Source organism: Phyllobates terribilis, unplaced genomic scaffold (assembly GCF_046119375.1).
Source record: "Phyllobates terribilis strain yellow unplaced genomic scaffold, ASM4611937v1 Scaffold_1__5_contigs__length_1240528914, whole genome shotgun sequence".
Taxonomy (NCBI): Eukaryota; Metazoa; Chordata; class Amphibia; order Anura; family Dendrobatidae; genus Phyllobates; species Phyllobates terribilis.
Genome location: NW_027362761.1, coordinates 973808576 through 973834734, shown reverse-complemented (window position 1 = coordinate 973834734; position 26159 = coordinate 973808576). Strand labels below are relative to the sequence as shown.

Below are 26159 nucleotides of genomic sequence, written 5' to 3'. Positions count from 1 at the left end.
AGAGTATAATTTACTGGCCAGATCTGGAAAAGATTGTAATTGCAGCGTGCCAAAAATATCGAGCATGTGGGTTGAGCAAGAGTCTGGAACAGCGAGCTCCTATTCAGACTATCCAGTACATCCGCTCCGTTGTAGATACTTACGATAGACTATGTGTAAATAGGGTACTCCAGTTCGGGACACTCGTATTATTTGGTGATGACTGATCATTTCACTAAATATGCAGTGGCGGTACCTACCAGAGACCAGACCGCAGAATCAGACACCGAGGCAGTATGCCATTTCATTCAAGTATTTGGGTGTCCACGGCGTATTCATTCCGATCAGGAAGCATGGTTCCAAGGTGCCTTAATGAAGGAACTTTATCACCTGTATGGTATTGAGCAGTCAAGGACGACGCCCTATCATCCGCAAGGCAATGGTGCATGTGAACGTTTCAACCGCACCTTCCTGAAAATGCTCCGGCCCCTGGAGAAAGATCAAAAAACGTGCTGGCCTGAGTACCTGCCTGAACTGATGGGTGCCTATAATAATTGGGTGCACAGCATAACAGGGTACTCGCCCACATGATGATGTTCGGAAGGGCAGGTAGGGAAATTGAAGACCTACACATGCCTGATCCTCCTCGGCCCACTACCGCATCGGCGGCGCTTGAGAACGGTGCACAGTGGTGGGTGATCGGTTGAGACAGATGACACATCATGACCAGAGATCGGTACAGAATGAAGTGTTTGCTCCAGGGGAAAGAGTGCAAGTCAGAGTCAAAAAGCCATCTCGGAAGTTAGATGACCAGTGGGAGGCAGTACAGTATGTAGTGAAAAGGAGAGTGGGGGCCCAATATCTCTGTGTATAAGGTGGGACTAGGGGGCCGACTAGGAATCTCCATCGCAACATGCTGCGAAGATGTAAGTTTGAAGAACCAGCAGTCGTTGAGGCGATACCTAGGGAGGCTATGGGCTCTCATGCTGGACACGGGGAGGCTCTCATGCTGTATATAAGGGACTGTTACGGTATATAGGGACTGTGTGCGGGCTCATAAGGTAGATATGGGATGTCCACATACTTAATTCTGCTCAATATTAAGTGATACTAATAATTTTTATATTAATATTAATTGAAATTATTAATTTGTTAATATTTATATTGAGCAGAATCAATTTCAGCCTATTGGTTTGGCCCTCCACAACAGTCACAGTCTCTCATGTGGCTACTCTGGAAAAATTGCCCACACCTGACATAGACCCATCTCGTTATTACAATGTGATGTAAAAATCCTAGCTAAAATAGTAGCAAATGACGGGGGTTTTGTATCCTACAGATTATCCATGGGGACCAAACTGGGTTTATGCTGGGAAAATGAATCGCCCTTAACATTCAACGACTGTTTACACACCTCCAGTCAACCAGTGAAAATGGAGGTGACAGGGGCTGGTCTCCCAGATAAGGCTTTTGACTCCATCAAATGGGAGTTCCTTTGGCAACGATGCGTAGGATGGGTTTTGGAGATGGATTTATTAAATGGGTTAAACTTTTGTATACAGACCCGCTGGCATGCGTACTGATCAACAAATATATTTTAGGGCACCCAGCAGGAATGTCAATTATTCCTGATGTTATATGGTATTGCAATTGAGCCAGTGGTGGCCATTAACTGCTCTACCCCAGAGATCACAGGCTTCATTGATGGCCCCTTACCTGACAAAATGAGTCTGTACGCAGATTATATGCTCCTGTTCCTAGAAGACACTGACTACAATAGAGGAGTTTGGTCTCTTCTGTGGCCTAAAAATTGACAGGGATAAATCCGGTGCCCATCCTGATGACTTGATGGCCACCTTTGTTTGGTGGGGTCATGGATGAAAGCGATTTAAAAAAAAAAAAAAAAAAAAAAAAAAAAAAAAAACCCCAACCACCACACACGCAGAATGACCCAATATTTTAATAAGCGTCAATAGCAGACTATAAAGAACTGTATAAACAGGTTTGATTATAGCTGGAGCCTACGTCTCTAGGATTTGTAATGCTTTTAGCTCGGGTTTGTAGACTTGCAGTCACAATAAGGATACCATGATGAGGCCATGAAGAAACAAACGGCTTGGACACCCAGGAATAACCTGCATGCACGTCGTACATATATTTAATAAAATCAACAAAACAAATTTAGACAAGTACAAGAACTGTCAAATACATTGTGTTTATGAATAAACAGATCACACAAGCGTCCATCACAGTAAGAGTAAAATGTACTTTTTTTTAATAAGAACATTTTTTTTTTAAGCTAAATCTGCATAATTTACAGCTTACACTGAATATGCTACAGGTTAAAAATTGAAAGCACAATAGTGAGGTATTGTATGATGCAGTGAATTTCAGTAAAAACAAAAACAAAAAACTGCTGCCTTTTTCCTACATGAGGATGAACCCTAAATCGGAAAATTCAATTATTAAAAACATACAAGAGTAAGTAAGGCAATGTTTATACACAATGGATTTGCTGCAGAAAATCCGGAGACTTGAAAATCCCAAAAATGCAGCGCTACCACAGAGGCCTCACATGAGTGAAGAGTTACAATCATACAGCTCACACTGAAACGCTTTTCACTTTGTAAAAAAGTCACTCTTTGTAGCAGAACTCTGATCTGGATGAATTTTTTTTTTCTCATATGCCCATTTGAACCTAGATTTAAAAAGAGAAAAACGGACAACATGCGTATCTCATTCTTGTGCTTCCTCCACTCCCTATTCTTTTTCATGGGTCCATTGACTTGTTGTGTGGGTGATTGATAAGCAAATCCAATCAAAACCAGACATGTCTGTTTTTATTTGCAGTTCGATGGACTGCAAAAACAATTGAACACAGTGGAACATGAAAATGTGAATGGGGCCGAAGAGATATAGGAACCAATCTATTAAATCATAATTCCCTAATAATCTACCTGAAAGACTATACATCAGAGAAAAATTTAAATCCATAAAGACATATCCCTCTCCGATTGAACATATGGTATTGAGAAAGAACTGTCACTTCCATTGAAGTAAGACCTCCTGCAGTGAACAGATAATTACTAGTGTTGAGCGAGTATGTTCTGTTCAGAGTATGCTCGGGACGAGCTCCGAGTATTTATAGCTGCTTGGTGATATGGTTGAATCGCTTCCGTGTGCATGATTTGCAACTGTTTGACAGCTTTATTACATGTGAGGAATGTGTAAGAAATATACATTCCTCACATGTAATAAAGCTGTCAAACAGTCGCAAATCATGCACACGGGAGCGATTTAACCTTATCACCGAGCAGCTATAAATACTCGGAGCTCGGCCCGAGCATACTTGGCGAAAGGGTTAATAGAACATACTCGCTCAACACTAATAATTACCAAAGGGGATTTGATGAGAACCAGCCAACAAGTGAAGGATTTGTGTACTCAGAGGAGGAGAAGTACAGGGGCTTCTTCTGTTTAAAGGATTTGTCTCAGAAGCTCTGGAGTCAGTGGTCAGTGATGAATATTGGGGTTTGCATTGATCCGATATTTATGGAAATTATATTTTCAGCGTCGTAATGAAGGCACAAACATCACCAATTCACTCAGATCACCATAAGGCCGACCAAATGCCTCGAAATTAATATTGGGTCAGTTAGATGATGCTATCCCTGCAATGTTTCATCTCTATAGAAAGGTAAAATCATTATAGGAAACATGACCACGAGCTAGGACCTACATTGGCAGAGGTAAACTGAAAGTTAGGGAATCTCATAAAATTCTAAAAGACCTAGCACATCCCACGACCAGCTCCCAGATGAGCTCGCCAAAAGGAGTAATGTGGGGATAAACGTGATGTAGTAAAAATCTGAGTTTGGGTTTTGGGCTTTTGTCAGTCCTGGAAGGTACAGCTTGCTGTGGTTCTGTCCATTTTCCTAAGGAGTACCTCCATCAGCTAAGCTCTGAGCCATTTCCGGGACACAGGTTTAGTACTTTTTCCTTTTTCTTTTGTTATCCCTTTCATCCTATGTAATTGTTGTAATGTTTTGTTCCCACTTTGTAACATCTTTATATATTTTTTTTAGCAACACTGCCTACCTTTATTTATGTGAAAGCACCATTTTTTTTTTCAAATAAAAATAATCTGATATATGAAACATAGTAGGTATGAGACTGTGCCATCAAGACCTGCGTGAAATAGGCCGCCCTGCATATATTTTAGGGATTACATTTTATATTGCGCAAAGTAAACATTGTTCAAATTTCAAGTACACACAGTAGATTTTGAAGTGCTGAGCCCTTATCAGTGATAACAAGGTAAGAATTGTACATAGGTGCAGGTACATTTCTACTTCGCACACAATAATAAAACATGTACATCACATTATAATAATTTCAATAATAAACTGATACCAGTTTAAGCTGTAGCCGTAGTGTGTGACAATTCCCTGATACAACAACACATTGGCGATTTTATTTTTGTACAAAACACATGCAAGATGCATTTCATAATAATAACAAAAAAAAAAAAAAAGGATGTATTTTATTTTTACAGAGTGAACACATGCATGTGTAACAAAAGGGATCAAACGTGACGTACACAATCATTGTCACTATATAATTTCCTTATAAATAAACATAAAACCTGATGATAGTCGCTGTTCGGCCGTGCTGCTTGATCCTTGCTAGCATCCATCTGTTGGAGCATGGCACTCCAGCTTCTATGTCTGGAATGCAGACGATACCTCCTGGGTTACAGCAGGCCCAGAATAGCAGATTCTTCTCGCCTTATGGAAAGTTCAGGGCTTTTGTGAGCATTGACACCACACAGGGGATCTGCTTCTTTGCATGAAAATCTATTTGATTTGAGCAGGATTCAAACTCCAGCGCCACCATATGATTAACACATGTGAGGATCTGCACAAGTTCAAGGGTTTTACCATGTAATTTAAGCATTTCACATAGAGACTGAATGAACCAGGAGCCATTCACTGTATTTCTCCAGGAATAATAACCTAGGAAATAAATTAATATGGTGAAACATAGATGTGGCATGCGTATCTTTCACAAAATAGCCATACAATGGACCAGGGCGGAGGAGTCGGAGATGTTGGATTGAAGTTTTGAGTGGAAGTGAAATTTAGGCAAGTTATGTTCTATTAATCTCAATCCCCAATTTATAAATTGAAAAAAAATAAACTGACATTATCCTTTTACTAGAGCAAATCTGTTATTATCAATTGGCCATTTGTAATGTAGCTGGAGTCAGAACCTTACCGACTCCACATCCCTGCTATGTACACAGGTTTTAGTTGTGCTTGAGGTACATTACCAATAAAAATCCAAAGCAATATCAGTAGTACACAAGGGTACACGCAATGCACACTTGGGACCCCCGCTAGAAAAACATTTCCCCAATTTCAATGAAGAGGCGAATGTCCTGTACTCCACTATCTCAGTCATACATAAACAATGAATAAAGAGGAGGTGCACATGGGTGATTTCTACTTCATACTGTTGAGGAACACAATCCGCCATTGGTTGGAGTCCCAGCAATCAGTTATCACCCATCCTGTGGATACATGATCCATATTACTATTGGGCCAACCTCTCAAGACACAGCTTAAAGGGGTAACTCCCATCTCCAAGATCCTATCCCAATGTGTAGTAGATGTGATAATAATATACCTAAACTTCAGCAATGCCCTGCACATGGGGTAAGTGACATATCAGAAGAACTATACTAGATTTCCAATTGGAGGTATTTGCTAACATTACACCTACTACATATAGAGATAGCCTTAAAAGGGTATTCCGATCTCCAAGATCCTAAGGTCACACAACCGTATTTTTTCTCATCCTAGAGAATCAGGCCGATTATGCTAAATACACTTTGATCAGAGTATGATCTTCTCTCGGATGAAGAGAAGATGGAAAAAAAAATTCTCCATTTTGTCAGTCCGTGAAAATCGGACTGCACTCAGATGTCATCAGTGTGCAATCTGATTTTTTTTAATGGACCCATGGCAGAGTGCAAATCGTGCATGCTGGCTACAATTTTTGGACATGTGCACAGCCCCATAGAATAATATTGGTCTGCACTTGGACAGAAAATATGGTGTCAGCACAAGCCCTTAAAGGGGTTGCCCAGTCTAAAATGATAAATCTCCAGTCAGTCACTTTATGTGACAGCAGACTTTTGAATCCCCCCCAGCGTGCACACTGTGCACTGCAAGGATTCGCCGGTTTCTGAGCCGGCGATGTATGCGATACACGTACTCCCAGGCAGAAGCAGTCTAGTGGGCGCAGCCTCACTCCATACATTTGTATGGAGAAAGGTCGCGCCCATTAGATGGCTTCTGCCCGGGTGTATGCGTAACGCATACATCACTACAGTTTCCGTCTCAGAAACCGGCGAATCCCCGCAGTGCACAATGGATGTGCTGGGGCGATACACAAGTCTGCAGTCACACAGAGTGACTGCAGACTTATCAATTTAGACCGGACAACACCTTTAATGTCAAAGCTTTTATTTTTCCAACAACATAGCGTGAGAGAATATTTTTTGCCGTATATATAGTAATTTGGACTAAATTGTGACAATTTTTGTAGTGTATGTGCACACAATGTCTTTTTCAGGTGGGTGAACCCAATGAGTTTTTCAAAAAGACAACGTTTCAGGAAATGCCAGGTTCTCTTTTCCTGCCTGAAACATTTAAGTTTTAGGCTATGTGCCCACGTTGCATTTATGAAGCAGAAAATTTCTGCAAGTCCTCACCCGGAAAAACGCATGCGGAATTCCGCACGCGTTTATCGCGCATTTTTCGCGCGTTTATCACGCGTTTTCCACATGCGGAATTGCCTTGCGTTTTTTATGCATTGGACAAAGGCAATTCTGCTTGCGGAAACGCAAAATTAAATGACATGCTGCGGATTTTTGAACGCAGCATAAACGCTGCGGAAAAATCCGCAGCATGTGCATAGAACCTGCGGAATCACATTGGGGACCATGGGGTGCGGGTTACCAAGCGTTTTACAAGCGTTTACGCTGCGGAAATTCCGCATCAAAAACGCTTGAAAAACGCTACGTGGGCACACAGCCTTAGAGTTTCTTTTTTTTTTTTTTTTTTAATTTCCTCTGCATTTTTATTTTAACATTTTTGTCTGACAGCAGTTTTTTTGTGTTTCTTTTCAACTGTCATTTTCCGTTTTTTTTTTTTTCTAAATGGTGATCAGGTCACTTCTTTTTAACGTTTTGGAATAAAGAAATACAAGTTTTTTTTGTTTGTTTTTTTTTACATAGAAATGCATAGGTTTATTCTTTTGAACATTTTCAGGCGGGTTTCAGTTAGAGGACTTGCCTAAGCCTGGGGTCACACGTGTGTATAACACGGACGAGTGCTATGTGATGCTTTATCGAATAGCACTCAGGCCAGTGTTATGCTATGGGGCTGTGCACATCGGTGATTATTTTCTCATGCATATTCGGCATGAGATAACAATGGCAGCATGATGCGATAGACTTGTGTGAGCAGAGTCTCGCAGCCAATGTGCGAGTGATGACATCCAAATGCAGTCCGATATACGCAGAGTCAAGCCATGGAGAAATTACTTTCTCCGTCTCCTCCGCAGCAGTGCTGTGATTGTCCCATGTGAGAGGACTGGAGCACAGACACTCGGTTCACGCTCGCAGCAGAGTAAAGGGTCATCAGCATATCGCATCTGATGTTATAGGCTCGTGTGATTCCAGTCTTAACATGCGGTGCTCGCTTTTTCCTTTAAACCCCTTTAAACCCCCCCACCTCCCCCAGGCAGCAGGAGAATCTGAGCTGTGTGTTGGGTACAGGCGGGGTGGTATGTGGACGCAGCACATGATGAGCTTTGTGTAAATGCCATTTGTATTCGCTGTCATTTTTTATATACAGACTGTGTTGTACATGTAAATGTTTATAGAGCAAATAACAGACTAGCAAAACACTGCACAGTAATTGTGTGCCACATGGAATTTAGTCCTGCTCCCCACCCATATGCTGTGCACATAAAGACGCGCCCCTCTTATCGATCCATCCCAGCAAATCCTGCATAGCTACTGATAAATGTAGGGGAGGGGTGACATGTGAGGCTGTCCCTGATCATGCTGCAGCACCAGACATTACGGTGGCCACTGAGGATGGCATACCAACAAGGATTTCTGGCTTCCATACATTACTGTGTCAAAGCTATATCAACTGAGTATTAAAACCTTCCTGACATAGGGCTGTTACGCACGCAAGACGCATAATTCAGGCGGTCACCTTTTTTTGGCCACCCACCGATACCCCTGCAATGTAATAATGGGGTGATGATGGGTTGCCATGGCAGCCGGGGTCTGCTGAAGGTCACCCTCATGGTACTCTGAAGCCCAGTCACAGGCTGCTAGCGACCTAAATCTTACAACTGTACTAACCTGAAAAATCTAATTGTCAGGACATTTTTACTGTATAGTGAATTTCAAAGCAGAATGGACAGCTATTCTATGCCATTACTTTTTTTTTTTTGGGCGTTCCACATTTACCACATTGAATAAATAACATGTTACTCTTTTAACATGAGTTGTTACACCAGAATACCAACACTAGGAGACAGGGACGTATGATCCATGAATCACTGCAATACTACAGTGCAATGTACTTCAGGGAGTTACTGTCAGGTCTTAATGGGCTACTTACCTGTGAAATGCTCTCACATATTATCCCCCAATGTGTGTTATTGGGGTAAATGTAGCCCTGTTGATCTTCTACATACACAACAAATAAATAATACAAACTATTAACAATAATTATCTACAGCAAGAAAGTGCATGTTCATACTTCTATTGGTTGTCTTTGCAATGTTTAATCACACTGAATGGGACAAATGGTAGCACAGATACGCAGCACATAAGCTGCACTTCCACAGCAAGCTTCTGCCTTGGATATCTGCTGCAGATTATCTTGCATCTTTCTTCCCACTGATATTTGTTAGGTGAAATAGAAAAAGGTCTGCCATGATATATAACTAATTACATACCTGGGACTGTGGAATAGGCATAAAGGAAATCAGCCTCAACTGGGATTCTATAGGTTTCTTCAGGGTCAGAGTGGCCACCATCTGTTTCAACTCCTGGGTCAAGGTCAGTACCTCTGCAAGCCTTTAGGGAAACAGAAATATCAGTAATTTAGCTAAAACCTATGAAGGCAGACATTATATTGTGGTGCATGAAATATACCTTACAGGGGTTGTCCATTACTGGAACTAAACCACATCCCCCAATGTAAAATAAAAGTGCCTTATACTCCCCTCCCATACCGGCAAGACATTGCTATGCCTCGTGAGCCCTGCAGTCAATCAGTGGCTTCCGTGCTTTCACTTCTTTAAAACCAACAGTGGACATGCAGGGAAGGTGTGAGAACTGCAGCCCATTAGCAACCCTCGACTGTTATGTTATGTGAGCCTGGTAGACCCAGCATCGCTGGGACGGCACAGGAGCAGAGGGTAAGGGGGTTTTATTTTACATCGGAAAATATAGTATTTAAGAAGTAGTAGTGGACAACCCCTTTAAGAATGTATAGTATGAAGTTACCTGGATAAAGAATAATTTTGGTTTGCCCACCAGGGTCTTGCATCTGTCACCACGGAAAAGACTGGTCAGACTCTTGATAGGCAGGCAATCGTCCACCCCATACAGCTTACCATCCTCTCCATGACTCAATAGTGCACACACAAATGAACTTCTGTTGCTGTGATCCTCCTCAGATACTGCACACACAATAAAAAAGAGAAACAATTATACAATTATGTAATCAAAAGAAGACAAGACAGAGCATGCATCTATCCAGAGATCAGGGCCCTGTTTTAGCCTGCTGCCAGTGCAGAGTTCCCATACAAATTAATGGGATTTCCGACCACCTCTCCACTCACTGCAGTATGCATCAGGGACCCACATCTACTATATATTTATGTCATATCCCCTGTATATGCCACAAGCGTACATGACCGTGTAAATATTTTACTTTTTAGGTGGAAAACTTCTTTAAAAAAAGTGTTAACAGAACCTAAGCTCAACATATGCACTGCAAAACTCACAACGTTTTGTCGAATCTATCAAGAGGGCACCATTCATCTAGTGTGTGTCCTGGACTAGGCCAGTGAGTATTGGCAAAAGTTTTTCTCTACTGCATAGAAAAATATAGTCTTCTGAGCTTTCCTTTAGAGGGCTACAGCAAAACACCATAAGTGGAGAATTTTTTTGTGGGAAATTTGTAAAAATAAATAAAAATTTTGCTGGTGTTGCCAATTTTACGAAGCCCACAACGCTTTCATTTTTCAAATATAGAGCTGTGTGAAGGCTTAGTTATTTTTTGCCCTCTGAGCGGATGTTTTTACGGATACCATTTTGGGGTACATACGATGTTTTGATCGCCTCTTATTGCAATATTGTGTGTCGGCCAAAAAAACGTAATTCTGGGGTTCAGATTTTTTTTTTTTTCTCATGACGTTTACCAATCGGATTAATCAACTTTATATTTTGATAGATCAAACTTTTACAAAAGCAGAAATACCAAATGTGTATTTTTTTATTGTTTTATTTTTAATGGGGCAAAAGGGGGGTGATTTGAACTTGTGCTTTTTTTTACTGCTTTTTATAGTCTTTAACCCCTTTACAACCCAAGGTGGTTTGCACGTTAATGATCAGGCCAATTTTTACAATTGTGAACGCTTCAAAGGATCCCCCTGATTCTGAGATTGTTTTTTCGTGACATATTGTACCTCATGATTGTGGTAAAATTTCTTCTATATGTCTTGTGTTTATTTGTGAAAACAAATCGGAAATTTGGCAAAAATTTTGAAAATGTTGCCATTTTCAAAATTTTATTTTTTTTGCCCTTAAATCAGAGAGATATGTCACAAAATAGTTAATAAATAACATTTCCCACATGTCTACTTTACATCAGCACAATTTTGGAACCAACATTTTTTTTATTTATTTATTTATTTTTTTTTTGCTAGGGAGCTATAAGGGTTAAAAGTTGACCAGCGATTTCTCATTTTTCCAACAAAATTTACAAAACCATTTTTTTTAGGGACCACATCATATTTGAAGTCACTTTGAGGGGTCTTTATGACAGAAAATACCCAAAAGTGACACCATTCCATAAACTGCACCCCTCAAGGTGCTCAAAAACACATTCAATAACTCTATTAACCCTTCAGGTGCTTCACAGGAATTTTTGGAATGTGGAAGAAAAAAAATTAACATTTAACTTTTTTCACAAAAATGTTACTTTAGACCCAATTTTTTTTATTTTCGCAGGGGAAACAGGAAAAAATAGACCCCAAAATTTGTTGTGCAATTTCCTATGGGCACGCAGATACCCCATATGTGGGAAAAAAACACTGTTTGGGCGCACGGCAGGGCTCGGAAGGGAAGGAGCGCCATTTGACTTTTTGATTGTAAAATATGCTTGAATAATTAGCGGACGCCATCTTGCGTTTGGAGAGCCCCTGATGTGCCTAAACAGTGGAAACCCCCCACAAGTGACACCATTTTGGAAACTACACCCCTCAAGGAACTTATCTAGATGTGTGCTGAGCACCTTGAATCCCCAGGTGTTTCACAGAAGTTTATAACATTGAGCCGTAAAAATAAATTTTTCACATTTTTCCCCACATAAATGTTTTTCAGCCCCCAATTATATATTTTCATAAGGGTAACAGGAGAAATTGCACCATGCAGTTTGTTGTGCAATTTCTCCTGAGTAAGCAGATACCCCATATGTGGGGGAAAACCACTGTTTGGGTGCATGGCAGGGTTTGGAAGGGAAGGAGCGCCATTTGACTTTTTGATTGTAAAATTTGCTTGAATAATTAGCGGATGTGCCCATGATGTGCCTAAACAGTGGAAATCCCCCACAAGTGACACCATTTTGGAAACTAGACCCCTCAGGGAACTTATCTAGATGTGTGGTGAGCACCTTGAACCCCCAAGTCCTTTACAGAAGTTTATAACATTGAGCCGTGAAAATAAAAAAATCTAACTTTATACACAAAAATCATGTTTTAGCCCCATTTTTTTTTTTATTTTCACAAGGTTAAGATGAGAAAATGGACCCCAAAAACCTTTGTGCAATTTCTCCTGAGTACACCAATACCCCATATGTGGGGAAAATAATAAGAATAATAATTTTTTTTTTTATAGCGCCAACATATTCCGCAGACTTTACAAATTTTAGGGGGGACTTATACAGACAATACAGAATAAGCATATCTCATATCGAAAGCAGTGAGGGCCCTGTTCGCAAGCTTACAGTCTATGAGCAAAAATACAGTGTTTTGGCGCACTTCAGAGTTCAGAAGGGAAGGAGCATTGTGTGACTTTTTGAACGCAAAACTGGCTGGAATCGAGAGCGGACGCCATGTCGCGTTTGGAGAGCCCCTGATGTGCTTAAATAGTGGAAACCCCCCACAAGTGACCTCATTTTGGAAACTAAACCCCTCAAGGATTTTATCAAGGGGTATAGTGAACATTTTGAACCCAGAGGTACGACACAGAATTTGATAACATTAGGTCATCATATTGAATAAGTTGTCATTAGTCTTGAGCGGAAGTGCTCGCTACTTGAGTTTGCATCAGGTACACAGGTATTCACCATGTATCACGGGTGCTCGAGTCCCCGCCCGCGTGTTTCACGGTTATTAGATACCCAAAAAAAAAACATGCGGGGAATCGCTCGTGCATGGCAGGCAATCCCCGCAAAGTTTTTTTGGCCGCGAAGCATGTGGGGCAGAGACGCATTTTTTTTGTAAAATCTAGTTTTTGCATCGCTATATTTTGAGAGCTATAATTTTTCCATATTTTGTCCAAGAGAGTCATGTGACGGCTTGTTTATTTTGCGGGATGAGTTGACCTTTTTATTGGTGCCATTTTCAGGCACGTGACATTTTTTGATCACTTTCTATTCCGATTTTTGGGAGGCAGAATAAACAAAAACCAAGTTTTTTTTTGTTTGTTTTGTTTTTATCTTTTTTTATTCTGTTCCGCATGTGGTAAAATTGATAAAGCAGCTTTATTCTTCGGGTCAGTACGTTTACAGCGGTACCACATTTATATAGTTTTCTATGTTTTAGCGCTTTTACATAATAAAAGAAATTTTATAGAAAAAAAAATGTTTTTGCATTGCTTTATTCTGAGAGTTATAACTTTTTTCATTTTTCGGCTGATGGAGCTGTATAGCGGCTTGTTTTTTTGCAGGACGAGATGACGTTTTCAGTGGTACCACTTTTTTTTATATTCGTCTTATTCGCGTGTTATTCCATTTTTTGTTTGGGGGTATGATGATAAAGCATTGTTTTTTGCTTCATTTTTTATTTTTTACCGTGTTCAAAGAAGGGGTTAACTAGTGGGACAATTTTATAGGTCAGGTCGTTCCGGACGCAGCGATACCAAATGTGTACTTTTATTGTTTTTTTTTTTCCATAATAATATTTATTGATGGGTACATTATATTTTTATTTTTGGTGGATTATTTTTTATTTTTTCACTTTGACAGTTTTCTTTTACTTTTATACTTTGTCCCACTCTGGGACTTTCACTTTTTTCTTATCGCCTGTATAGCACAGGAATGCAGCACCATCTCTGTGCTATGCAGGCTGTCAGCGCTGCACAGGGAGAAGATTGTTTGGAGATGCACTGCGCATGACCAAACTATCTTTCTGCTGTCTGGTGACCCGGATGTTGTCATGACGACATCAGGTAGTCATGGCAACATCCGGGAAGCCGCGGCAGACAGCGCTGGAGGCTGGAAGGGGTTGGTGAGTATTGCGATCACCTCCCCTTGCCACCGCAATGCTGCGATCGGCTTCGATCGCAGCATTGCGGGGGTTAATGTGCCGGGAGCGGTGCGGGACTCCTCCCTGCACATAGTATTAGGTGTCAGCTATGACTATCAGCTGACACCCGGCGGCGATCGCGCCCGCACGGCCTGTGTGCGGGCGCGATCGCAAAGACGTATTAATACGGGTCAGGCTCTTAAAGCCCAGGGCGCAGACACGTATTAATACGTCTTGGGCTTTAAAGGGGTTAATAGACTTGAAGCTGCGATAACAGTGCTATGGTATGGCACAAGCTATGTATCTTAAAAAAAATCACAATCTCCTGTGAGCGCCAGCTAAACAGTGGCCTTCACAGGATGACAGGCACAGGGGTCTTCAGCAGAACCTCGGCTGTCATGACAATCCATCGGCGCCTCGTGATCACGTCACAGGTGTGCAAATGGGCGCTTAAAGTGATCCCCCACCAATGGGTGTTAAATGCTGCTGTCAGAGATGCTCAGTGGGATTTAACAGGTTAACAGCCGCAGGCAGAGCTCCTCTCCTCCCCCGCGGCTGTGAGATGAATATAATGACCAATATCAGCAGCCATGCTACGGGAAAGGTGCAGGCAGTGTGAGCCCGCATCAAAATAAGGGAGCTGGCATATGAAGTACCAGTATGTCATATGTTGGTAAGGGGTTAAAGCATCACTCCAGTGTTTAGGTTTATTATATGTATTTATTTCCCCCTGAAGTGATATCGCTAATGTATGTTACTTACCTGTGGCAAAATTCTTACCAGCTACTGTCTTCTGCTGTTCTCGGGGCCGCTCCAGTCGTCGTCAGATAGTTGTGACCTGCTAAATCGCCCCAGTGTTTGCTGGGCTGACTGAAAGTCATTTCTCAATGCAATTCGATGAGAGCAAGAATGAGGCTCTTATAGATTTACATTGAGAACTTGTGACCGTTCCCTCTGTCTTTCAGTCAGTCAGGAGCTGCGGTCAAAAGATGCCAGAACTGGACGGCAGCGGCGCCGGGAAGAGCGGAGGACAGCGGCTGGTGAGCATTTTATTAGGGGCAGGGAACAGACATTAATACCAATCTGAGGGTGAAATAATAATTGAAAGAAAACAAAAACAAATAAAAAACAAACAAAAAAACTACACACACCAGAGTGGAGCTTTAAATGAAAGAGTTCTTCATTTCCGCCTTCAATCAGATGTGTACGTTGGGAAATAATACTGATGTAAACCCAAACAGGATGTGTGAACAGAGCTTTGCTGAGATATTGCTATTTTCTGTGGTGTTGCAGATGGTGAAATTTTCAGTCATGTGGTCACTTTTCAAAGAGCACTGAATAGAAAAATGTCAAAATCTATGCAATTGAAAAATAATCAAATCAGGACCTCTGAAGAATAACTTGCTAGTTTTCTATTATTATACATTTTTCAATTGTAATCATATAATATGATGCCATGACTGTTTCCATTATATTGAAGAACTTATATGAAGATTCATCTGTGTTCACATCATATTACCAGGCACTATAATACTGAAAATAGAGGAATCAGATTGCTCAATGAAAAACACAAGACTAATTGACAGTCACGCATAGGAACAGTAATAAAATTATAATAAATAATAAAAAAAAAATGCCTATGACTTGCCTTTTTTAAGTCGCCCATAAATATCAGCACAATTTTGATCGTTGAAAACATTGACCTTGTAGCCTAAGGATCTGAAGGTGTTTTGCAGTCTTTGTGCATCCAGATCAGTACCATTCCGCATTCCCATTCCTAGAGAGAAAAAACACATTATATATTGAGGGAAAAAAATAAGTCCTAGAACAGTGGAATTAATGATATGTACACTTGTTGCAAAAAGTTGAGACTGACACAAATTATGGTATTCACAAAGTTTGCAAACTAGCAATTAGTAGTAACTCTACATTGTTGTGAAGAATAATCAGATAAATTGCAAAAGTCATTCCTTCCCATGGAAAATAACTTAATCGCAAAACCCCATGTGCACTGAATGTCAGCCTGCCACAAAATGACCTGCTTACATAATTTCAGTGATCTTACCTTTAGCTATGGTGAAGTGTTAAGGGGGTATCCAGTCATGTTGACAGAGCAGCTTCTTCTCTTCCGCTATGCTGTCGACTGAGTGGAAGAGGAAGAACTGAGATGCTAGCTACCTGCCTGTCCTGCAACAACACCCTGTCAGTAAGTCCTTAGCCCCCTTTGCATCAAAAGAGCTTTACAGGCAAGCACATTACTGCTGGTAAGATTGACCCTAAATCAACCATTTATTGGATCATAAAGAACTTTGAAAAACAGACATTCAGTTGCTAGGAAGGCGGCTTTAGGGCGCTCTAGAACATCCAGCAAGTGCCAGGACTATCTCCTAAAGAGGATTGAGCTACAAGATCTTGCTCAGGAATGGCAGCAGGCAGGTGTCAGGGCATCTGCATGCACAGTGAGGTAAAGGCTTTTAGAGTCTGCCTGGCATCAAGAAAAGCTGCAAAGACACTTCCCTCCAAGATTAACATCAAGGACAGGCTAACATTGTGCAGGAAGTACAGGGGGCCATATCATCACTTCCAGGACTGTATGTTTGGGGTTGTTGCTCTGCTGCACAATAAATGTGGAGCCAATCAGTTGCCTCCCTGATGGTATTGCATGAAGGAGAAGTATCTGCTTGTATTTCTCAGCATCGAGGATACCAATAATCTTGGCCAAATTCCCAACTCCATTTGTCTTGTTTCCATGTCCAAGTTATGAAGTTATGGTATGTGGCGACAATTCTTCTATGAAGACCCCATCTGACTCTGAATAGATGGGTGTAGCTAGGTTCCTGTGGTTGCTGCCAGTTCTGAGCTGATGCCATTGCTTGTCAAAAGGAAGTAAGCATGAGTTGTCTTATCTGCTGTACTAAGTTTCCTTGACCGACCACTGCGTCTATGGTTCTCAACATTGCCTATTTCTTTGTCACCTCAATACTGATAAGCATAGCCAGATACTTATCCATCATGAAATATTATTAGAGAGACATCTGATTGGCTCCAAATTTATTCTGCAGCAGGACAACGACACCAGATATACAGCCACTTTCACTAAGAACGATCTTCAGCATAAAGAAAAACAAGGGAGTCCTGGAAGTGATGATATGGCCCACACTGAGCCCTGATCTCAACATCATCAAGTCTGTCTGGGATTACATGAAGATGCTAAAGGATTCGCGAAAGCTAACATCTACAGAAGATCTGTGGTTAGTTCTCCAAGAGGTTTGTAACAATCTCCATGCTGACATCATTAAAACAATGAATGGAAGTATATCTAGAAGAGTCAATGCTGCTTTGAAGGCAAAGTGCGGTCACACTAAATATTGATTTAGTTTACATTTCACTCTTGTTCACTTTTCATTTTGTTAAAATTTATAAAAATTAACTAATAACATTTCTATTTTTGAAAGCATTCTTACATTGCAGCATTTTTTTTCTCAAGACAGACAGACAGACAGACACATCTAGTTTCAAAGAATAATCCCAATGAAAGTCTACTTTGGCTTTCACATGGATGGCTGCAGAAACTAGAAACTTTGTCTGGCCACAAATTAGTGAAAAGGAAAAGTTACAAGTCATCCTTCAAACAAATGGCCGAACTTATGGTCACAAGGATGGGCCTGATCTGTCAGGTTTGGTCTCGGTCAGTGCCTATGTGATCTGGCTAATAAACGGGGCTACTGAGCAACTTTTTTCTGTTTTTCTAGCTAGGAAGTGGTGTTTGCCATTTGCGGATTCTCAAATGTATAGAACATGCCATTATACCCCACGCACTTTGGAAAAACAGTAAATGTCTCAAAACCATTATCCTGATTACAATACCAATGGGGAAATAAAAGAATTTGCATAATTATATTCACAAAGTGAGGAATAAAAAAAAAAAAAAATAAGATACCAGTCTAGTTCATGAGGTGTGGAGACTTCAATATGATAGCATTACTGATAAATTTCCAAATTTTATTAAAAAACACACACAACAAACTTTACTGTATCATGCTTATTGAAAAAGATGTCCGCATTTACTATGTAGCATCTACCTGACTTACTTGTGGATGGATGAAAGTTCTTGTTGTTGATAATGATACACAATCCCATTTCAGGATAGTCCATCTTGTATGAGAAATGATGAGAAAATTTCGATGCCTGGTCTTTTGTTGTACCACCTTTTAGGTTTAGGCTAGAAAAAGGTAAAATAAGTAAATGTGGATTAGGTTATTAAATCTATATTTAGAAATACAGTACAGACCAAAAGTTTGGACACACCTTCTCATTTAAAGATTCTTCTGTATTTTCATGACTATGAAAATTGTACATTCACACAGAAGGCATCAAAACTATGAATTAACACATGTGGAATTATATACTTAACAAAAAAGTGTGAAACAACTGAAAATATGTCTTATATTCTAGGTTCTTCAAATTAGCCACCTTTTGCTTTGATGATTGCTTTGCACACTCTTGGCATTCTCTTGATGAGCTTCAAGAGGTAGTCACCAGAAATGGTCTTCCAACAATCTTGAAGGAGTTCCCAGAGATGCTTAGCACTTGTTGGCCCTTTTGCCTTCACTCTGCGGTCCAGCTCACCCCAAACCATCTCGATTGGGTTCAGGTCTGGTGACTGTGGAGGCCAGGTCATCTGGCGTAGCTCCCCATCACTCTCCTTCTTGGTCAAATAGCCCTTACACAGCCTGAAGGGGTGTTTGGGGTCATTGTCCTGTTGAAAAATAAATGATGGTCCAACTAAACGCAAACCGGATGGAATAGCATGCCGCTGCAAGATGGTGTGGTAGCCATGCTGGTTTAGTATGCCTTCAATTTTGAATAAATCCCCAACAGTGTCACCAGCAAAGCACCCCCACACCATCACACCTCCTCCTCCATGCTTCACGGTGGGAACCAGGCATGTAGAGTCCATCCGTTCACCTTTTCTGCGTCGCACAAAGACACGGTGGTTGGAGCCAAAGATCTCAAATTTGGACTCATCAGACCAAAGCACAGATTTCTACTGGTCTAATGTCCATTCCTTGTGTTCTTTAGCCCAAACAAGTCTCTTCTGCTTGTTGCCTGTCCTTAGCATTGGTTTCCTAGCAGCTATTTTACCATGAAGGCCTGCTGCACAAAGTCTCCTCTTAACAGTTGTTGTAGAGATGTGTCTGCAGCTAGAACTCTGTGTGGCATTGACGTGGTCTCTAATCTGAGCTGCTGTTAACCTGCGATTTATGAGGCTGGTGACTTGGATAAACTTATCCTCAGAAGCAGAGGTGACTCTTGGTCTTCCTTTCCTGGGGCGGTCCTCATGTGAGCCAGTTTCTTTGTAGCACTTGATGGTTTTTGCAACTGCACTTGGGGACACTTTCAAAGTTTGCCCAATTTTTAGAACTGACTGACCTTCATTTCTTAAAGTAATGTTGGCCACTCGTTTTTCTTTACTTAGCTGTTTGTTTCTTGCCATAATACAAATTCTAAGAGTCTATTCAGTAGGACTATCAGCTGTGTATCCACCAGACTTCTGCACAACACAACTGATGGTCCCAACCCCATTATAAGGCAAGAAATCCCACTTATTAAACCTGACAGGGCACACCTGTGAAGTGAAAACCATTTCCAGTGACTACCTCTTGAAGCTCATCAAGAGAATGCCAAGAGTGTGCAAAGCAGTCATCAAAGCAAAAGGTGGCTACTTTGAAGAACCTAGAATAGAAGACATATTTTCAGTTGTTTCACACTTTTTTGTTAAGTATATAATTCCACATGTGTTAATTCAGAGTTTTGATGCCTTCAGTGTGAATGTACAATTTTCAAAGTCATGAAAATACAGAAAAATCTTTAAATGAGAAGGTGTGTCCAAACTTTTGGTCTGTACTGTACATAATTGCTGAAAAATAAATAAATAATTTTCAGGGCCCTGAAAATATAAGTATAGTTCATAGTCACGATGCTGAAAGGAGTCCAATGCTGAATCATCCGAAAATCACTCTTCCCAGCAGTTATCTGCACAGACTAAAAGGATATTCCCCAATGGGAGGACCCCTCTGTGTCAACCATGGGACTAGGACTGTCCCATATTACACAAGGCTTTTGTTGTGATATACATTGTTTTCTCCTATTCTCTTTTTAGGAACACTAAACAAAATAAAAATTCCCACAGCATTTCCTCATGACATCATATATGTAAGAGATTTCCAGCAGCTGTACTCTGACAGCACTGTATGGAGGATGTCAATCACAGGGGAGTGTGATTTAAGGATCCAATGCAGGACAAGTCAGGAAGCATTGGACACCCGCCGGGCTAGTCCTGACTCATTTGCATATGCCGAGCTGCAGAATGAAAGCTCTGTTTTGAAATGATTGAACTGCTATTGTGGCTCACAGCGATTATAACGCCATAGTGGTGGTTTCTGACAGTTAGGCTACAGCCCCACTATCAGTATTCGGTCAGTATTTTTTCTCAGGAGTGGAAGCCAAAACCAGGTGAGGAACAATCAGAGAAAAGGTAGAATAGAAACAAGTCACCAATTCTGTATTTATCACCCACTCCTGGTTTCGGCTCCCACTCCTGAGAAAAAAATACTGACCAAATACTGATATTGGGGCCGTGGCCTTAAAGGTTCCCTTTAAATTGATCCATACTCCAAAACTGGACCGCACACCGATCAATCCCGATGTAACACTAGCAGATTAGCAACACCCCGGGTGTCCTGCTCAGCCCCCATGGCTTTGGGATGCAGGCAATTTTCCACGTGAAGTCGTGGTCATCCAGGCTTTTTAGTCGATATAAGAGAAATAAAAGCATAACATGACGATCATCAAGATGAGTAGCCGTCAGTGTATTACATGGACATCTGATTTGCAAGAGAGGCTCTTTCTCTCCGTTATAGCTAATAGAGAGGGTGCCCCAAACAGGGGCATTTAAAATATCCTAAATAATTTACCCTACTAATATACCCAATTAATGCACATGAATATACTGGATTTTTTGGACCACAGATTTAGAAAAAAAAATAAAATAAAAAGTTAAATATGTTTTTCCTATCTCGTTGCTAATTAAAACTTCCCTCACTGTGTGGATGTAGTGGTATTACTATGACTAATTCACGTGGGAGGGAAAAAGTGAACAGTCAGCTAGAATGTTTCCCTGAAGAAAGTGCATTAAATACACACCCAGCTGTACACACAGTATGAACATCTATTACAACACAACCACTTCCCCATGATTTACACCTCCAATATCTCTTAGATACCCCATCCCCCATTAGAAGCTCCCCTCTTTTGTACACATTCTGTTTTCCAATAGAAGTTTTGTCTGGATCCCATCTCTTAGCCCCCATAGACCCATTCCTTCCGGCAGCATCTATTACTCCCCCTGTGACAATATGCAATCACTGTCCTTTCTTCTCCATGTGAATCCTACTGCTAATGGTTTCCTCCATTAGAAACTCTTGTGGCAGCAGCAGGACCTCCCTCCTCTGAAAGGTACCAAACAGAACTCTCCTAATCTTCACACTCATCTTCATCGTGATCTCCAAGTAGTGGCAAGAAGATGAAGCAGACATTGACGGAGCCATTTGCCAATCTATGGTACTGACACCCTGATCACTAGCACTGCCATCCAGATGCATGCCTGCAAACCATATGGTGGCTGACCTAACTGTACCCAGACTACTAGCTGCACACTGTTTTTACTAGGATTTTTTTTCCATTGTTAAAATAAAAAAACAAACAAAAAAAAAAAACGCAAATCTTATAGTCCAAAAAATACATTTAAGTAGGTGTCCAGTACTTGTTTGGACAACTCCTTCTCATGCCCCACGCTTGGCCCCGATAAAATAAAAAAGCTTATACTCGCCTCCAGTGCTGGCGCTGTTCCTGCGGTGTCAGCATTCGCTTTCCCTCCCCGGGGCTCGCCTGCTGTTCTTGTGACACGTGACCCCGAAGCCCAATCAGCGCTGGCGTCACTGTCCCTGCCTCCCGAATTGAACATGAAGTCAGATCAGCTGTAGCCTGGTCTTCTTCTTCATGTTCAATTCGAAAGAAGACGGAGATAGTGACGCCAGCAATGATTGGGTGCCGGCACATGTCACAACATCCACACGGGAGCCCTGGGGAGAGTCGAATGCAGACACCACTGAAACAGCGCTGGCCCAAGAGGTGAATATAGGCTTTTTTATTTTATTGGGCCAAACCTTTAGATCAATAAGGGGCTGTCCTAGTAGTGGACAAGTCTTTTAAAGTTCTTTTCATGAGACAAATTCCTTGGGAGAAAAAAAAAAACCCAAAACCCCCAGAACTTGCAAAGAAATTGCAACCAAGACACAAACATAATCTGCCTGCAGTGTATGGATTTGATTATAAAAATATAGCACAATTACATCATATCCAGACGTATTTCATTCTACTTTACAGTTAGTCTCCTCTTCTAATGAAATTCTGCACATGCCATTTGCATTTGGTCCACAAATCACAGATCCTTGTACAGATATTGATGTATGACCTATGTAGGCTTCTCTGTCAGTTATATGTTACTAGATATGACTTAGATGGGGAAGCAGAACCCTGGTGACAGATTCCCTTTGAGAGCAGCATGAAATCGGTGGATTCCAGCGATGTGTCTCTTACTGAGCTGCTTGTTGCAGTTTTAATAAAATCCCTGTTTTCTTTGCTGCAGATCTATCAGTTCTCTGAATGCGGAGCCCTGTATAACCCCGCACACACCACTGATTGACATATTTCTGCCTATCAGTGGTGGGGGAGGGGGTTATACAGAGCTCATGAATATGGAGGACTAAATGGCAGCAGGTTTACTAGTCCTCTAGTGATAAAATTCCCTATTTTATCAGCAGGAGATTATCAAAACTACACCAAGCAGCCCAGTAAGTGATACATCTCTGAAATCAGGGTCTCTACCCCTACATTATACTGCTCTCAGATTAGGTGGCAAAACCTGGTGACAGATTCATTTTAAGGCCTGTTTCACACGAGTGCTGATTCTCTAATCCGAGAGAATTGACTCGATTATGCTAATGAGACTCAGCTCAAAGTTTGAGCCGAGTGTCATTTTAGTGTGCTCCGTTTTTCCTATGAGAGAATTGCATCACAGGTGTGGAGAAGATGGAGACTTAATTTCTCCATCCTCTCAATTGTTGGGAGTCTGCGGATATCGGATTGCACTTAGATTACATCTGAGTGCAGTCCGATGTTTTACACTCATCCATAAACTTGAATGGGTGAGTGGCATCCGATTTGCGCAACATGCTGTGATTTTTTTTATTTTTCTCAGGCCGATTCGGCATCGCAGATCAGCACTGCCCCATAGAATAACAATGGTCCAAGTGTTATCCGATAAAACATACATTATATGCTCGTATGAGGGAGCCCTAATAGTAACAGTTACATACTAGTATTGGGACCTGAACCTTACTTATACGCAGCTAACAATGTGTATTTTGGGACTTTGGGTAGCTTGTATTGTATAATTTAGGAATGAGTACTTATTTTAGCTTACCTGATTTTTTAGTGAATTTTTTACCTGAGTATCATCATCATTGTTCAAAAGTTTATCATATACATTTATACCTTCTGTTTGTTTCATACCAGTATATTATTTTGCATTTATTAGGATACAACACTTACTGGTGGGTGGATACATATGGCGGTGGTCCGGCATCAATATAGTCTGCTGCGTGGGTACCATTCTGGGTGTCTGTCATTCTGCCTCTGCTTTAAGTCTATAAGAAGATACAGCAATGATTATTAGACAATTTGCTGTATTCAGGTTGTGATTTCCTGTAAAAAAAAAAAAAAACACATTTAGAACAATGAGAATAAAAAAAATATAAATAACTAAACCACATTACACATGGTCATATGCCTTGAACTGATATGGGTAAATTTGGGCATCTCTCATGGTTCTGGTCAAGGACTTTAAGGGAAATTTTACAATCTGCAGAAGTGTCTCAGAACTTACAGTGTGATTCCCCATCGGACAGATCTTACACTTTTAGGCTCTGCCTTTGTAAAAGGAATATAAGCTTCTTCTAAGCATGAAACAAAAGAAGCATGGAAGCATGAATTATTGATTTCAGACAGAGCTTACAGCGAAGGATGACTTCATCCTCATCAGGTAATGTGCCACAGACGTCCTCCTCTACCTCCGGGGACGGTGACATCATTGTAGTATATATAAACACTTCTCCTCGGGCAACACATGTCCCAAAGGATCTGAGCAATACTGAAGGCCTATGTGAAGCATGGTGCAAGTGCCTAATATATTCAGACACACTATACAGGAAAACTAAATATGTTCATTCTGAAAATATATATTGACATCAAATATGTTGTAGAAGAATAGCATTTCAATGTAATTACACAAACTATTAACATAGATGGAAATCTAGGAGGTTTATACAATTATAAACCCTTCTCATTATTGTGATTTTTTTGCGCTTTTGTCTTATTCCTCCCCTTCTTCCAAGAGCCATAACTTTATTTTTCTGTCGACAGTTATTTGAATGACATCATCCATAATATCATGTAATGTTCTGTAAAGCAGCAATAAAAAAATGTCAAGTGCGGCAAAATGGACAAAGAAGTGCAATTCCACAATGTGTTTTTTAATTTATTTACAGCATTCATTATGAAAAGGTAAAAATTAAAGTGACCGGGTAAAAGGTTTATCCAGGTGAGTAGGATTACGACAATAACAAACATGTATAGTTTTTTTTTAAATTTAAGTGGTGTAAAAAATGTCAGAAATTTGTGTTGCCATTTTCCCGAGTGCCGTTACATTTTCAATTTTCGGATAATAGAGCTTTGTGAGGGCTTGTTTATTGCGCCCTAAGCCTATGCTTTTCTTGATAGCATTTGTGGGTAGATACGATGTTTTGATCACCTCTTATTACATTCTTTTGCAATGTGGCTGTGACAAAAAAATGCAATTCATACAATTTATTTTTTATATCGTTAGGCTATGTGCCCACGATGCAGAAATGCTCCGGATTTTTCCTGAGCGTTTCTGCATCTCCCTGGCAGAAAAAACGCATGCGGATTGTACATGCGGATTGTACATTCGTTTTTCCTGCCAGGGACATGCGGATGTGAAGCGTTCTTCACATGCATTTCCTCATGCGGGTTGACAAGCGCTTTCCAAGCGATTTTAGCATCACTTGGAAAGTGCTTGACAACTTGGTCACACTATATAAATCCAGGCAAAAGGCATGTGACCGTAAAAGAATGGTAAAATATAAAAAATAAATATTATACTTACTTTCTGATGGCCCCTGGTCTCCTTATCCGTTGCGTCCGGTCTCCCCAGTGTCTCGTGGTTGTGTAAAAGGACCTGCCATGACGTCATTTAGCAATGTGACGGGTCACGCGACCGGACGCATCGGATAAGGAGACCGGGGACCATCAGAAGGTAAGTAAGTATAATATTTATTTTTTAACCGGTATTATGGTACCTGGGTCTGGAGGAGAGTCTCCACTTCTCCAAACCCGGGTACCATCCGCACATTGAATCGCATAATATCTGCATGTACACATGTAGTGATACAGATATTATGCGATTCAATGCAAGTCAATGGCGGCGATAACGCAAAATAATTGGTAGTGCTGCGGATTTTTCTGCAATGATAATCCGCAGAGGAAATTTCGACAGCATATGCGGATTATCATTGGGGAACATAGCAGACCTTCTACGAAGCGTTTTTTTAAGTGTTTCTGCAGCGGAATTGCAGCTGCGGAAACGCTTAAAAAACGCATAGTGGGCACACAGCCTAAGGCCTTGTACACAAAGGCTGGCAAGATAGGCGCCACTAGCCGAACTAAAATGCGAGGGTCTTTCTCCCCTGATAGAGACAGGGGGTGATTAGACACAGGCTGGCGATCAATTTACAAGTAACTGTTGGAGCTTGGTTCCCGAGCTTCAAACGGAAATCTACCGTCAAGCCGGCACCGATATGAAATATGGAATATTGTAAGTTACATAATTCTGATAATAATGGGACCTATGTTTTTAGTGGCAAGGACAGCCAAGGAGCGATATGCATATTTTCTCATTGCTATAAGCTAAACCAGGGAGCTGTGGCACAAAAGTAGCAAAATAGCAGACAGCAACTATATCAAGTGTGGTCTCTAAATGAAGGTAAAATCATAATAGAAAATATGGTACCACTTTTGGGCTTCTGGGATCAACCAGCAAAAAGTTATCCCAAAAACCAGTTTTTAAATACAAACATGAAAGGTGGAGCCCCAGCCCCTGTGATGTCGGCACAAGAGGATGTGGACAGGTC

At 40.9% G+C, this 26159-nt stretch overlaps 1 protein-coding gene across 4 annotated transcripts in view; it reads right to left on the bottom strand.

The window, feature by feature from the left end:
- Positions 1–4090: 4090 nt before the first annotated feature.
- The window catches only part of CASP3 (caspase 3), a 49670-nt gene continuing 27601 nt past the window's right edge, over positions 4091–26159 (bottom strand). For 2 of the 4 annotated variants that reach the window (XM_073642680.1, XM_073642690.1), the window contains exons 2-7: positions 23503–23597; positions 17919–18049; positions 15476–15604; positions 9581–9756; positions 9028–9148; positions 4091–4994 (exon numbers count right to left, since the gene is read on the bottom strand). In XM_073642680.1, coding sequence (XP_073498781.1) covers positions 4768–4994; positions 9028–9148; positions 9581–9756; positions 15476–15604; positions 17919–18049; positions 23503–23579 — 861 coding nt within the window. In that variant the 5' untranslated portion in view covers positions 23580–23597 and the 3' untranslated portion in view covers positions 4091–4767. Of the gene's footprint in view, positions 4995–9027; positions 9149–9580; positions 9757–15475; positions 15605–17918; positions 18050–23502; positions 23656–26159 lie in introns of all 4 variants that reach the window. The other 2 variants (XM_073642674.1, XM_073642683.1) reach the window with 1 other exon arrangement.